The following is a 13849-nucleotide window of genomic DNA, read 5'->3' on the forward strand; positions in this document are numbered from 1 at the left end:
AGGGATGGTATTTCAAATATAACCATCAGCGTGTTGCATTTTTTTTTTACTTAAGGAATTTTAGTGCTTTTTTTTTTTTTTTTTTTCAGCACTATGATAAAATGCAATTGGAAATTAGCATGTGTATTTCCAATGTAAAAATTAAACACTTTGAGTTTGAAGTAAAGGTAAATAAACAGATTACCTGAAATTTGGAGAATAATGGAAAACAAAATGAAAATGCTGACAATTTATAAATTGACTGTTTTTTAGAAACCTCATCACTATTGCATAAGTATTTAAGGAAATTTTTACCTTTGTGTTTAAAAAGCTTTTGAAATGTTAAGTCTTAAAATACTTCATGAGAGGGTACTTACCATTGTTTCAATTCTACACCCCAAGCACGCAGAGCATCGGCAGAGGAGTTTCAATGGCTTTCTTGAAATCAACCAGGAAGGTCAGGACAGGGATGAAACTTCTAATTTTTTCAATTCTCTTGAACTATACAACAAGATAAAACATGTTTGTAGTGAGTATAGAGAACTTAAAACTGTAAATGAAATGTCAGGAATGATGCGGGAATGTACATAGAACTATAAATCATTTCTTGTATTCTTTCAGCTGTCTTATGGGAAAGAGAAATATGGTTTGTATGAAAATACCCTTGTTAGACAATTAAGAAAAGAGGGCTGTATACTAGAAAGGAAGTATGGTTATTAATAGTTAGGGATGATATTGTTCTATAGTTTTTCAATGGCTGATAGTGGGAGTATGTAATCACTGAAGTGTTTTACTGATGTTTTGTGCCCTTCTGCTTGAAAACATATGGCATGTTTCAGCCTTAGCTATGAATTTCCTTTAATTGTTTTCTGTTGCTGCCTAAACACTTTGAAATGTAGGGTGTGGAGAAAGGGGAGGTTGATGCAAACTCTTTGTGACATTTTTAGTAGCTGCTCAAGACTTCTATCATGCAGAACGAAACCCAGCTGCTGTAATAAACTGGCAGAGTATTGGAAGGTGAAGGTGAAGTGAAATGTATCCATAAAGACATAAATAGTGAGAAATTATTTAGTTGAAGACCCCAAAGCACACACTCCAAGAAGTGGTAGTTCAACTGCTAGCCCTGAAATCTTATCAAGAGGTGGTAGGGGCTGTGCATATTGGTTCATCTCTGTGAATTCGAGACTCTTTTGGTAGGTTTTAAATGAGACTGTATATTCCAAACTGATGTGTCCAATGAGTTACTAGGAAGAGATGTCAAAATGCTAATTAGGTAACAAGAATTTTAAAACAGTAAAATAATATTACTGGCTTTAGGAATTTTCTAACAGGGAAAATTTTTGTCCCTCCTTCATGTCTAAACTAAAGCTCCAAACAAGTATGACCTTCTTCCCCTCAACTTGCCAGCACCTAACAAAATACATAAATATGGTTGTCAAATAAACTGCAAAAAAAATTCCATTTCTCAACTCAATCAGCTGTAATCTGTGGTATGCTCTCTGTATACTCTGTCACTTGCGTGCTATTTTTATTTTCTCAAATACCTGATGACTGTTTCTGTGTTTGTAGAGAAACATTCCTTCCAAACTGGAAAGAAATGTTAACCATGTAGAAAAGGTACACACCTTAAATTAAACTAGTGACGTTTGTAATCTGATTTCTTCTACCTTTGCCAAAGAAATGCGGATTTGAGACATCTTGCGGTAGACAGTGTATTTCGGTGTTGAATCTTCATAGGGCAAACGCTACAGTGCTTTTCTCCCTGTCTTTTCAGATATTTATTGCTCTGAATTTTAAACACCGCACATAAATTTCCAAAGAAACCAGATGTTAATTGCAGTGGTGACAATTGTTTTTTTTTTTTTTTTTTTTTTTTTTTGTGGTATCAGTGCTGGAGCTGTATATCTATGTTACTCACTGTTCTGTTTGGTACACATTCTTCATACCACATCTCTCAACACCTGTCTGAACACCTCTGCACCCATGTGCCTGTGCTGAATCACCCTCTGGTAATGTGTGTAAAAGCTAGTAAACATTGTGCCGACACCTAATGCGCAGGTTCCATAAAAAACAAAACAAACAAAAGTGGTGGGATGCTGCTCCTCTTGGGAAACAAAAGATGTCTATCTGTGGCTGCTGAAGAAGGACAAGCTAAAGGAAGCTTCCAAATTCTTTTAAAACCAAGTATTAAATCACAGTTGAAAATCAGGAACCATGTGAACGAGGATCTGAGGAATTTGCTCTATTTCAAGTCCTCTGGGCAATCAGTGGGGCTGAGTTTCATCTATATCAAATGGTTAACCTGTATGACCAAAAACAGAAAAACATGTATATCAAAAAAACAAACAAACAAAAAAAAAAATGTGGGGGGAGGGGCAAAAAGGAAAAGCAAACTCTGCCAAAACTATCAGTGTTTCGAGAACAAGAGTTCTTATTTTATTAGTCATTAGGCTTCAGGGGAGTTTCACCTTTAAGAGGATTACTGTCATCCCAACTCTGTATAGTGGGATAAATTGGCATTAGGGTGTTTTTACACACTTTTCTTATAGAGTCTGTTGCTTTTTATAAGTTGTTCAGAGTGAAAAGTACATCACTTTATTTATTTATTTGACTTTGATTGGAATGTGTGTAAGTGGTGGGAAAGTTAAGGCTTGTCTAAACAAGGAAATAGCTTGGGATGCTATCCCATAGCAACTTTTTGAGCCTATATTTTCTTTATAGTCAATGTGACCGTTACTGAGCGAGTTAAATTCCCTTTATATTGTCCCAAAAATTGAATTGTTAGGTCAGAGGTTGGACTCGATGATCTTGAGGTCTCTTCCAACCTAGAAATTCTGTGATTCTGTGATTGTGTGAATTCCCTTTGTATTGGCCAAAATGAGGTTCAGCTGAGAACTGCACAGAGCTCTCCTGACTGGAAATGTCTGTCTGCCCAGGGTGTCAAAGTGCTGTACTTTTGCCCTTCGCCTCTCTAGTTTACCTTATTTGGTAATAGAGACATCCCTGAAACACACCTGCCCTTTACGACTTGTCAATTCCTCTTATCACTGAAGTATTCATTTGGAGTATATACTATTGCTATATTGCCTTAGTGAAGTTTACACTGCAACACGATAGAGATGGGGTAGGCCTAGAAGGGACTTCAAGTCCTTGAGGCCAGTCGGTCCCTTCCTGTGTCAGGCATGTAGACCACTATGAACATGGAAGTCCTACCTCAAAAAAGAAAATGAGTGTTTTTTTGTTGTTGATATTAAGGTTAAACAACAACAACATGCATTGCTACTGTTGGAAGTAACTTGTGGAGCTCAGTGCTGCAAGAGGTTGCAGACGTTGAGGTGGACTGGGTAGAGCAGGTCTTCTGCTGGCTGTTACCCACAGTGATGGGGAGTGCTGGGGCTGAGAAATGAAGCTGGGGGAAGGTCTTTCATTGAGCACCTCATATTTTATACGTGTCCATAACCAGCTGCTATCATCACATTTACAGTGGGAGATTTTTGGGATCGATGGGCCTTTTTGTCTGAAACCAAAGTGGTTATTTTCTAAAGCTGTTTCAGAAAGTGGTTTCCATAATAGTTAAACTCTACTGAGACCTACTGCAACAGCTGCAGGTGAGTGAACTGCAACAGCAAAGAGGAGTATTATACTTCTTAATTAGGATTTGAAGTTATTGTTGCTTGGAACAGACATTTCATGCCAGCATTCTGGCAGCATGAGCACAAGGGTTTTGAGGGGAAGACTGGGAATGAGTCTTTGAATCTTTAGAGAGTTTGTTCCTTGTATCTCTAATCATGCACAGAGCTAAGCAGTAGGGAAGACTTGTCTGTCAAGGATCACAATATATTCAATATATATTCACAACTTTATTATTCCACATTATATGGAAAAACAGCGGAGAGCACATAGAGGGGAGTGGTAAAGCAATTAGCACTGTTTCAGATCTTTGGCCAATGTAGTGCTCCATGCATGCTGCTATAGGTAGGATAATTTACAGAACAGAAGCTCTGAAGTCATTTTAAGTTTAATTAGGCTTGCAGGACTTTTTTTTTTTTTTTTTTTTTTTTTTAACAAAAACAAACAAACAAAAAAAAACCCCACAACTTTGGGACCAAAAAGGGAAAAAGTAGTTCAGCTATTCCACCCACTCTTCCTACTTCCAGTTCAAGACTGAACCCGTTAGCAGCCTTCTGCAGAAATAGCAAGAGCTGTAAGAGCTTGGGCGGTCACATTTTGTAGATGGGACGAACGTGTGGCAGGCACTCGGCAGTCTGCCGTGCAGGGCCAAGGTGGTAATTGCAGTTCCTTGCTCCTAGGCCTGTGGTCAGACCACAAAGTTCAACCCCATTCTCTGTTTTCCCCCCTCACTCCTGTTACCATCTCCCCACACCCACAACAAGTGCTAATAATCGAAACATAGCTCCAAGCAAGAGCAGGTCACCCAACTCGTTGAACGAGATCCCTTTGCAGGTTTCTTCCTTTACCCCACCTCTGAATATAAACAACATGTAGCTGTGTTGTGATGCTGTTGCAAAACATAGCTCTATATTCTGTATTGTACTGATTTAAGCCAGCTCTTGTGGCTAGTAAGATGCTGTGTACATGAAAATTGTATGATACCTTAAAAACAAACCAAAACCCACCCTCTTTGTCATAAAAAAAAAATTCCCTTTCTTGAGAGAATGCAGATGTCAATAACTTTTTCTCATGAAGGAGATAATAGCATAAGCTTTCAGGATTACTCCAAATGCTTCCATAAACGTAATACTAAGGAACATATCTGTTAAACATGGACTATTCAGATGGTTCTTCAGAAGTTGTTAGCCAAAAAAAAAAAAAAATATTGCTCTCTCTTCCTAAAATGTCAAACGTTTTTTTGTTGCTAGGCTCTGTAGGTATTGGGTAGCATTTTTTATTTTTTTCATTTTCTTTCCTTTTTTTCTCCTATTTGGGAGCCTGGGAATTGAAAACAACTTCTGGCACCAAATCACAGTCTGGATGATGCTGTAACATTTCAGTGCAAATCTGTTCCATGGTACTGAGAGCATAGAGTGCTGGTATGAAATTCTGTTCCCTTCCTTCCCCATCACCCTCTGAAAAGAGGGAAAAAAACAAACAACAACAACAACAAAAAAAACTAAAATCTAACCCCAACAACAATCAAAACTTGAATGGCAAAAGAAGAGCTATAAGTGAAATGGTAGGCATTTTGCATAAGAGTAGGAGACAACATGGAGGATTGCTTTTGTTTATTGACCTATCCAGCCTGGAAAAACAGAAAAACACCATGTTACAGTGTTTTTCTCCCAGGTGCCAAGAGAATCAAAAGATGTGCCATAACTTGTATGCATGCAAGATCTCACTGTGTTTTAGTGCATGTGTAGCTTCAGAGAAACAGTTAACTAAGGAGATGACAGGCTTACCACACAACATGACTGCACCCTAAAGAAAGCAAATGTATTTACACGCTTCTTTAAATTAATATTCCTGCCTCACCCAGATAATCATGATAATGAGGGATTTATTTTTTAATTAAATTGCAACTCATATATGCAAGCTGAATTTAGTGTGCTCTTGCGTTGCATGTATAGCCAAAATAAGATGGTGGTTGCACATCCTTATGTGGAGACCTCTCTTCATTCTCTTTCAGTTTGTGTTCTTGCATTGTTATATGATGATTTATTTCATTTTATTTTTTTTCATATTTTACCCCTATGCTTCATTTCTCTTTTTCTGCTTAAGGCAGATCCTTTTTCACCTTCCATGATCCTTTTTCATCTTTACTTTTCTTTATTTTCAATTCCCTGTTGCTTGTACTATTTTTTTCAAAGTAAACCTTTTCTTTTCTTTTCTTTTCTTTTCTTTTTTTTTTTTTTTTTAAGAAAAACAAACAAACAGAAAAAAAAACAAAAAACAAAACAAAACAAAAAAACAAAACAAAAACAAAAACAAAAACAAAAACAAAATCTTTAGGAGCCTGTGTACTTTCCCACTACCACCAGTGCTGTATGTCTGTCTTCATAGTGTTGCATCACCATCTCAAACTTTTACCATGTTGGTGTCTGGAGCTGACCACAAGTGCCAAACACAGCACCACTGTCATTTGTGATCCCCTTTTAGAATTAATATTACTTTTAAAGGAATTTGTCCACATTCTCATGTTTTCTTACACAGTGACTGGTTCTTTGCATTCTGGAGGGTAGGGATGGGAATGAGCAGCCCAGGATGCCACCACTGGTCTGGAAGCCCTGCCTTTCCAGCCCTGTTCATCTGCTGGAGCTAGAGGGCTCTGGCACAGCCCCTCTGCCCTTTGCGTAGAAGCAGAAGTAGGGCTGAGGCCCAGCAACAAACAGCAGGGAAGTAGCACTAGTGGAGAAGCTCTAGCTCTTTCCTCTCCTCCTGTCAGTGAGTGTGCAGGAGTGATGAAGGCAGCCCTGCTTTGCTAGGATATCAGAGGGAGGGCACAGACCACAATCTTAACAGCATTTTATCTATGTGAAAGTGAGGCATGGTGAAGACAAAGGCTGTTCCTTACACTGGAATGCCATCTTGTCTTGTTTTCAATGTTGGTTAGAGGGGGATGCCTTGGCAACAGGCAGAGAGCAGGTTCTGTGGTCTCTGATTCCCTGTAGGCACCAGAGAGGCAGGTGTATGCCTGAAAGTGTGTGGTATCGTTTGTCATTCCTCTGAACTGCAGGGTTTAAATGCCAGCTCGTGGATGACCTGCTTCCCACTGCAGGCTGGGTCTCTCTCGTGTTACAACTTTGCAGAGGTTTTTGGGTGTGGTTTACTTTGAAGTTAGTGGCAAAAATGAAATGCTAAACGGTAATAGCTATACCTAGTCAGCGTTCTGTGGTGTGCTTTTAATGTAAGCCTGTACTGCTTGTGGGAAACTGAAGTTGTGCTTGGAGCATCTGAAATGCTTTACTGTTTCCTCATGTACATAGATAGTCTAGTGAAAAAAAACACAACGTGTCCTCCCAATCTCCTTCTGACCTCCCCACCCCCTCCCACTGAAACACTTAGAAAAAGTAATAACATACCCAAAATGAATTGCACTTGAATTTTGTGGTTAACACTTCAGGCTTTATTTTTGTTATGATTTAAGAAGTGTAATTGTGTGATGCTAATTCCAACTTTAGATGCTCATGGATATGCATTGATAAAGTTCTATACTGAGAACATCTAGTTGATTTTTGTCTCCTTTCTTGTGACATTATGCCTTGGGGCTGGTCAGCTCTTCTCTTCCCTTTGCTGTTACTCCCCTTGTGTGTGTAGGTGGCAACAGTATTGTTTCTCATGCTTCGTAGACCCAGGGACCTACAGGCCAATCAGTCTCACTTCTGTGCTTGGAGAGGCCATGGAGCAAATTCTCCTGGAAAACTATGCAAAAAAAAACAACTATGCAAAGGTATATTGAATATAAGGGGGCAATTAGTTATAGCCAACATGGCTTCACTCAGGGTAGATCATGTCTGACAGATCTGGTGGCCTTCTACAATGGGGTTACAGTATTGGTGGATAGGGAAAGAGCAACTGGTGTCACCTACCCGGATATGCACAAGCAATAGTTGGATGTGATGATCCCGGTGGATCTCTTCCAACTCAGGATATTCTATGATTTAATGCTGTTCTTAGCATAGACCTTATAGCAGCCTTCCAATACATAAAGAGGGCCTATAGAAAAGTTGGGGAGGGTCTCTTTGTGAGGGAATGTAGTGATAGGACAAGGAGGAATGGCTATAAACTAAAAGAGGGTAGATCTAGATTTGGCATTAGGAAGAAATTCTTGACACAGAGAGTGGTAAAGCACTGGAACAGGTTGTCAGAGGAGCTGTGGATGCCCCATCTCTGGAGGTGTTCAAGACCAGGCTGGACGGGTCTTTGAGCAACCTGGTCTGGTGGGAGGTGTCCCTTCCCATGGCAGGGCGGTTGGAACTAGGTGATCTTCAAAGTGATCTTCTTCCCTTCCAACCCAAACCGTTCTATGGCTCTATGATTTTGTCATACCCAAACCAAGTTCACATGTTCTCTGCTTATTGTATAGGTTCCTTGCCCTTTTCCTTATTATCCTACTCCTCTTTCTTTGCAATTCTGCTGATTAAATCTTTCTTAAAATTAGATGCTCTGCCCTGATGTACAGACATTAGGAGCATCTTGCTGGCAGAAGGGTTGTAAGGCTACAGGCATGAAAACCATGGAGCATCTTGCTGGCAGAAGGGTTGTAGGGCTACAGGCATGAAAACCATTTTTCTCAAGCACACTGTATGGGTGTGTTGTAGTCACCAAGAAATAGATCCGATATGTTGTGTTTCTCCAGATGTTTGAGGTCTGATTTCTTTAACTATTTTTCTCTGTGTGTGTGTGTGCGCACCAAGTATGATGAGATTAAGATTGCACTACAGCCTTTGAAGTTGAAGAGGTAAGAACCATTAGTCTTATTAAAGTTATATTCCTTGACTTGGTAAAAGGAATAGCATGACGGTTGCTATATTTGAGTGCATTAATCACAGAACAATGTTCCTGTTCACATTTCCAATGATGAATCTAATTGTTGACAGCTTGTCATTTTTCTCTGCTTATTTCTATGGTATTACTTAAAATTCATTTCCAGGTTCATTATTCTGTTAAACTTTAAAATGTCTGTTAGCTATTTTGAGACTTGTAGCTTCAGTGATCTACCATGATGATTAGGGGTGGTCAGGAATAACTGCAAATACATTATCTAGAAGTACTGATTAGTTGAAGGTACACTTTTTTTGGTCAATATCCAAGCTCAAGCAACAGACCTTTGAGTGATCTTTCTGCTTGGGTATGAATCCCAGGCCCTGGCCGTAAGAGGATTTGCAGCTGGGACAGTCACTTGAGAGATGGTAAGCATGATCAAACTTCTGGTTTTGTGGAAAGGAAGGTTTTCAGCTGTGTTTTAGCCTGCACATAAGTGAGTGCCACAACTGGCTGTTTTTTTTTTTTTTTTAATTTATTTTCTTTTAAATTTCCCCCTTCCTTTTCGTCACACACTCTAAGTGCCATATATGAGTTATTTATTAGGAAGTTCATATTTGATAGGTTTAATTGCTACAACACCTCCAAACTTTATTCTGTCATATACCAACAATTTGGTGGTTGTACAGCTGAGCCACCACTGATGAGCAAGTACTTCTGTTTTTATTATACTCAGGGTGTAGGCAGCATTTGTTTTTTCCAAACCTCTGATTCTTCTTCCTCATTGATCTGCACAATACACTCATTCTCTGCAGTTTGGTTGATATAAGCTGTTAGTTTGGGAGACTGCTTTGTGTTTGGCAACTGGTAGACCTGTCAGGGCATACTATTTTGGGCCTTGTAGTTAGATCATAATAAGTCATAATTAGTGGCCTCTCCCATGTGAAGGAAACTGTGCCTTTTCAAGTTTCTGAGGTGTTGGTACCAAGGTGACACTTGAATAAAAATGGTGCATCTAGCCAGCTTTCCTTGAAGGTGCAAGGAAGATGGGAAGGAAAAGGAAGTGTCCCCCATTAGGCTACACACCCCAGCACAAAACTCTAGCTTGGTGACATGTGTAGGTGGCCTTTTGGGTGCTGCAGGAGCTGGTGCAGAGGTGAGGTTACCTGTCCTGTGTTGTTCCCTGTTGCTTCTGCTCATGTGCTCACTATGTCATGTCCCTTGCTGTCACTGTCAAGTTGCTTCTCTCCTCCCCCTCCATCCCCAGCAGAACAGCCCCCACTGGAGCACATCATACGTCAGACCTTGGGGCACAACACTGGTGGGTTGGGAGTCAGCTGGGATCATTCAGATGTGGTAACACTGAGCCTGCAGCCTGCATGGGGAATACCTTGTTCAAATATTTTCCTTGAATGAAACTGTTTGCAGACAGATAAGAAATACTAGAATCCTAGGGAGCTTCAAAACAGAAGGTTGCAGGGGTTCTTGGGTTTGTTTTACTTAAAGTAAAAACATACTTTTTTTTTTGGTCTGTATTTGAAGCAGCTGTTACTTTCTTTGTGGATTTTTTTTTTCTATTTTAAATGAGATATTGTTATATCCAGTGAGGATATATCATAAAAATAAATAAAGAAAAAAGGTTGGGGGGCATTTCAAATGTATTAAATTGCTGATGTGGTGCTCTTTCATACTGTGAAACTCATAAAAGTACTTTGACTTGACAAACCCTCTGAATGACATGGCTGTATGCAGTTTATGAATTAAGTAACTCTGTGTACCTTTTCCTGTGGCGTTCAACCAAACTGAAGTGCGCAAGAGGGCAAATTCTTTTGTTGTTGATAGCATTCCATGTTAACGAGAAGGAATTTCTTGCTTATTGCCTATTGTTTTTGAAGTGGAAAGAGATCACAAGTTGTATAATCTCTCTGTATATCATTGGAGTCTGTTTTTTCTTTTGTTTTTTCCCCCCTGTAACCTGCTACTGCTGGTCAGTTGATCTGTAACAGGTGCAGCAAATGGGTGCTGCAATACACTGCACCTACAGTTTGTTCTACCTTGGTGTTACAAGGGAGGGGGGTGGAGAGAAAGGGGAGGATCGAGGAGGAGAGCAAACCCCACAAGTGAGGAAGCAGCAGGGCTGAATACAGTTTGGTTTCTGTCTCTCAGGAGCTTGCTCAGCAACCAAACCCAGATTCCAGGTGCAGTATTCCATAATCGGTCTGTAATCATAGAAACAGCATGTTCCTCCTCTTCCTCCCCTGCCAAGAGTTTCTGGGTGGTGAATGTCAGTAGCTGGAGTTATTTTTAAAGGCAAGAGGTGAGGCTTGTCGTGCAAAGCCAGAAAGGGGGCGTTTGTTTGCTGAACAGAGCTGACATCAAAGTAGAGATTGCTGCCTACTGGCTAGTCGCTGCTTTATGCCAGGTAATCTTTAACGTACCAGTCAGTCGCTAAGATCACAACCTGCATGTGTATAGGAGAAACGACCTGTATTTATGACCAGAAGATTTGGTTTTTTATTATTATTTCCATGAGCTGGGCTTTGACATTTAGTGGCTCACACTAACCATCCTGCAAAACCTGCTTAGTGCTTTTAACTAAGCAACTGCTTTCTACTTCTCTTCACAGGATAATATAAATGTTTTTCTGAAAGCGTGCGAAAATATTGGACTGAAAGAAGCTCAGCTTTTTCATCCAGGAGATCTTCAGGATTTGTCCAATCGAGTTACAGTCAAGTGAGTTCTGTGGTTTTGTTTTTTCACCTCCCCTTCTCCTTCTAATCTTAACTGAATATGTTTCTCAGTCCATTTTTAAAAATGTTTGCCTATGGAAAATTATTTTAACCTGATAAAAGCAGTTCTGAATACTGTGGTGAGGGTTTATGCATTCTTAAACCTGGTCAATAATATTTGCACAAATTGAATTTCAGAAATGAATTATTATACCTCACACAAGCAAGCTAATTGTTGATGAATATTTACAGTGTTTAATATATAAAATGGAAGCTGTTCAGGTTATTTTAAGCTCAGAGCAAAACTAACTGTTAAATGATATAACAAGCATCACTTTTCTTTATGCTTTGATATTACTGACATAAAATCTGAAAGGCTGGGGTGGTATTTCTGATGATTATCTGAATTGCTGTGGTTCTTGGGTATGTTATTCCTAAAGGGCTGCTGTCTTCACCACTCCAAATATTAGTCAGATGTTTGTCACTGAGTGTCACACTTCCCCTCAAAGCATGTAAGGGTAGAGACTAAGTGCTGAAAGGCATAGAGTAATTGTTATGCTTACAGAGAAAGAGTTTTCCTCTGAAATCAAAATAGTTTGTTTCTGAAATGTAGTTACTGAATTTGCTAATTTCAGGGCTACTGAGTCTCATAGTTCTTCTAGTTTCTGAGGGATTAAGGTGAAACACCTGTTAAATGCCTACATATGGTGTTTTAAATGTGTGACAGAAATATCTTCATGGGACTTCTTGTTTTGTTACAGTATTGGTTGCTTTTGTTGTGTTAGTACAAAGGATGAGTTTACTGTCATCTCCAAACAGGAAAAGCTTTAGTGAGCTGTGCTGAAAACCTGTCAAGTTAAATGTTAAGAACTGATTCCTGTCTTAAGCTATCAGTTCTATAAAAGAGGAACAGGCAGTGATCCTTCTGTAAATACCAGGAGAAAATATGGTGAAATGACATCCAACTGCTTTAATTAAATATCTTGTAGGTGGACTGGATGGTGCTATGGTGCTATGTTAACATGCTCTTCGCCTGGTTTCGGAATGAAAGCTCATGCATTTTTGAGGTCTGATACTTGAGATGGAAATGTGTTTTTCCAGGCTTTGAGTCATACCTGAAACATAATTTCTTGCTAATGTGGTGTTTGGGATTTGGCACCCCTCCAGAACGCTGGTATCCTCTATCTGGCTCTTATATCACACTGAAAGCTAGAGGCTTGGTAACCTCTGGCAAGCCTTAATTATCCACAAAAACCTGTGGTAAAGTTATTTTGGTTGAGGCTTACTCTACAGGTATAGATGAGATGGTTGGACACTATCGGGAGCTGGTCTTCAGCAATGTAAATAATGACAGCCTGAAAGCCAGGGGAGGTCAGATAGGTAGAGAGCTAACAAACTGTTGTGCAAGTTATGCTGTCCAACTTGTCCCTATGTTAACCGCAGTGCCCAAGTGAGGTCAGCCATGAAATTAGTCTAGTGGGCCCATAACTGTGGGTTTCTTCTGTTTTGTTTCATTTCTTTGGATTCTTTCAGCACTACTAGTTCTACTTCCAGGAGCAGAATAAGGTCGGAATGTGAATTTGTCATAAGGCAACAGGCATATTGCATCAGACTTGCTTTGCAATAGATTAATTAGTGTTTTTCAAAAAAGCAGATTTGATTGCGTCTTGTGGACAGCAGTGCAGGGAGTCTGGGTTATAGTTGAAAGAGCTGCCAGCTATATAGCTGTACTCTTTTATATTTGTTTCAATAAAAGTTTGATTTTCCACACATTATGTATCATATAACACTGCCACAGTATGTTTAAAATGCTTACAAAGTAATTCAAAACTTCTGTATCTGACCATGCTGTAAAGTGGTAACTGAGCTATGCTAACACATTTTGACATGTTTAGGAGTTTGTGGAGGGACAGGAGGGACATTTTATTCCAAGAAATAGAGGAAATAAGTTATACAAAGGTAACTCTCTGCTGAAAAGTTAATTATGCATTATTTGATCACCCAGGGGGCAAGCTAGTCTTCAGACAGTTTCCAGAGAAAGTTGTATGTGTGTCAGGAAAGAAATGCTGATCAGGAGCTTGCTGATCAATCTATATGTGTATAAATATATATATATAGAGAGAGATTTGAATGTAATAGTGTGTCTAATTCCGCTTGAATGTATATTATATTTCAAAATTTGTTGGATATCAGTCGTCAGGAAAGGGATATTGTTACATGCTTTGCTTTTGTGTTATCCTCTTTTAACCCTGGTTTCAGCATTAAAAGTTAATCATTTCTTGTCATGAGGAGGGAAGACTTTCTTGTATGCTGATTTTTATAAAAGATTGCATTTCACTTTGGGCTATCTGGCATTCCTAAGCAAATTTCTTTTGCTGCCATCACCTGAGGCTAATTGCCCACGTCTTGAATCAGCTGTGATAGGTTATACAGGATAATATTAATGTGTGCCTGAAGCAGCATGTATTTTGACACCTTGATAGTATTCCTGTTTTCTAGTGCTGCACCACTGTTAGTATGTGCTTTTTATCTACCCAAAGTAGATTAAGTAAACTGTTGCTTAAACAGTAAGCTTTTTAAGGCTGGGATTGCTGAGAGCAGTACTTAGTGCTCTGGTAGGCAACTCATATGTACTACCAGACAGAAAATACCAACTTGTGTTGTATGTGAAAAGAGTGTGTAAAGAGGAGGATGTCATTGAA

At 39.3% G+C, this 13849-nt stretch overlaps 1 protein-coding gene across 15 annotated transcripts in view; it reads left to right on the plus strand.

The window, feature by feature from the left end:
- Positions 1-13849, plus strand: part of LMO7 (LIM domain 7) — a 130063-nt gene that overhangs the window by 46374 nt on the left and 69840 nt on the right. For all 15 annotated transcript variants that reach the window (XM_082767672.1, XM_082767681.1, XM_082767682.1 and 12 more), the window contains exon 4: positions 11045-11151. In XM_082767672.1, coding sequence (XP_082623798.1) covers positions 11045-11151 — 107 coding nt within the window. The remainder of the gene's footprint in view (positions 1-11044; positions 11152-13849) is intronic.

The sequence above is a fragment of the Aythya marila genome, assembly GCF_965140915.1.
Source record: "Aythya marila genome assembly, chromosome: 1".
Taxonomy (NCBI): Eukaryota; Metazoa; Chordata; class Aves; order Anseriformes; family Anatidae; genus Aythya; species Aythya marila.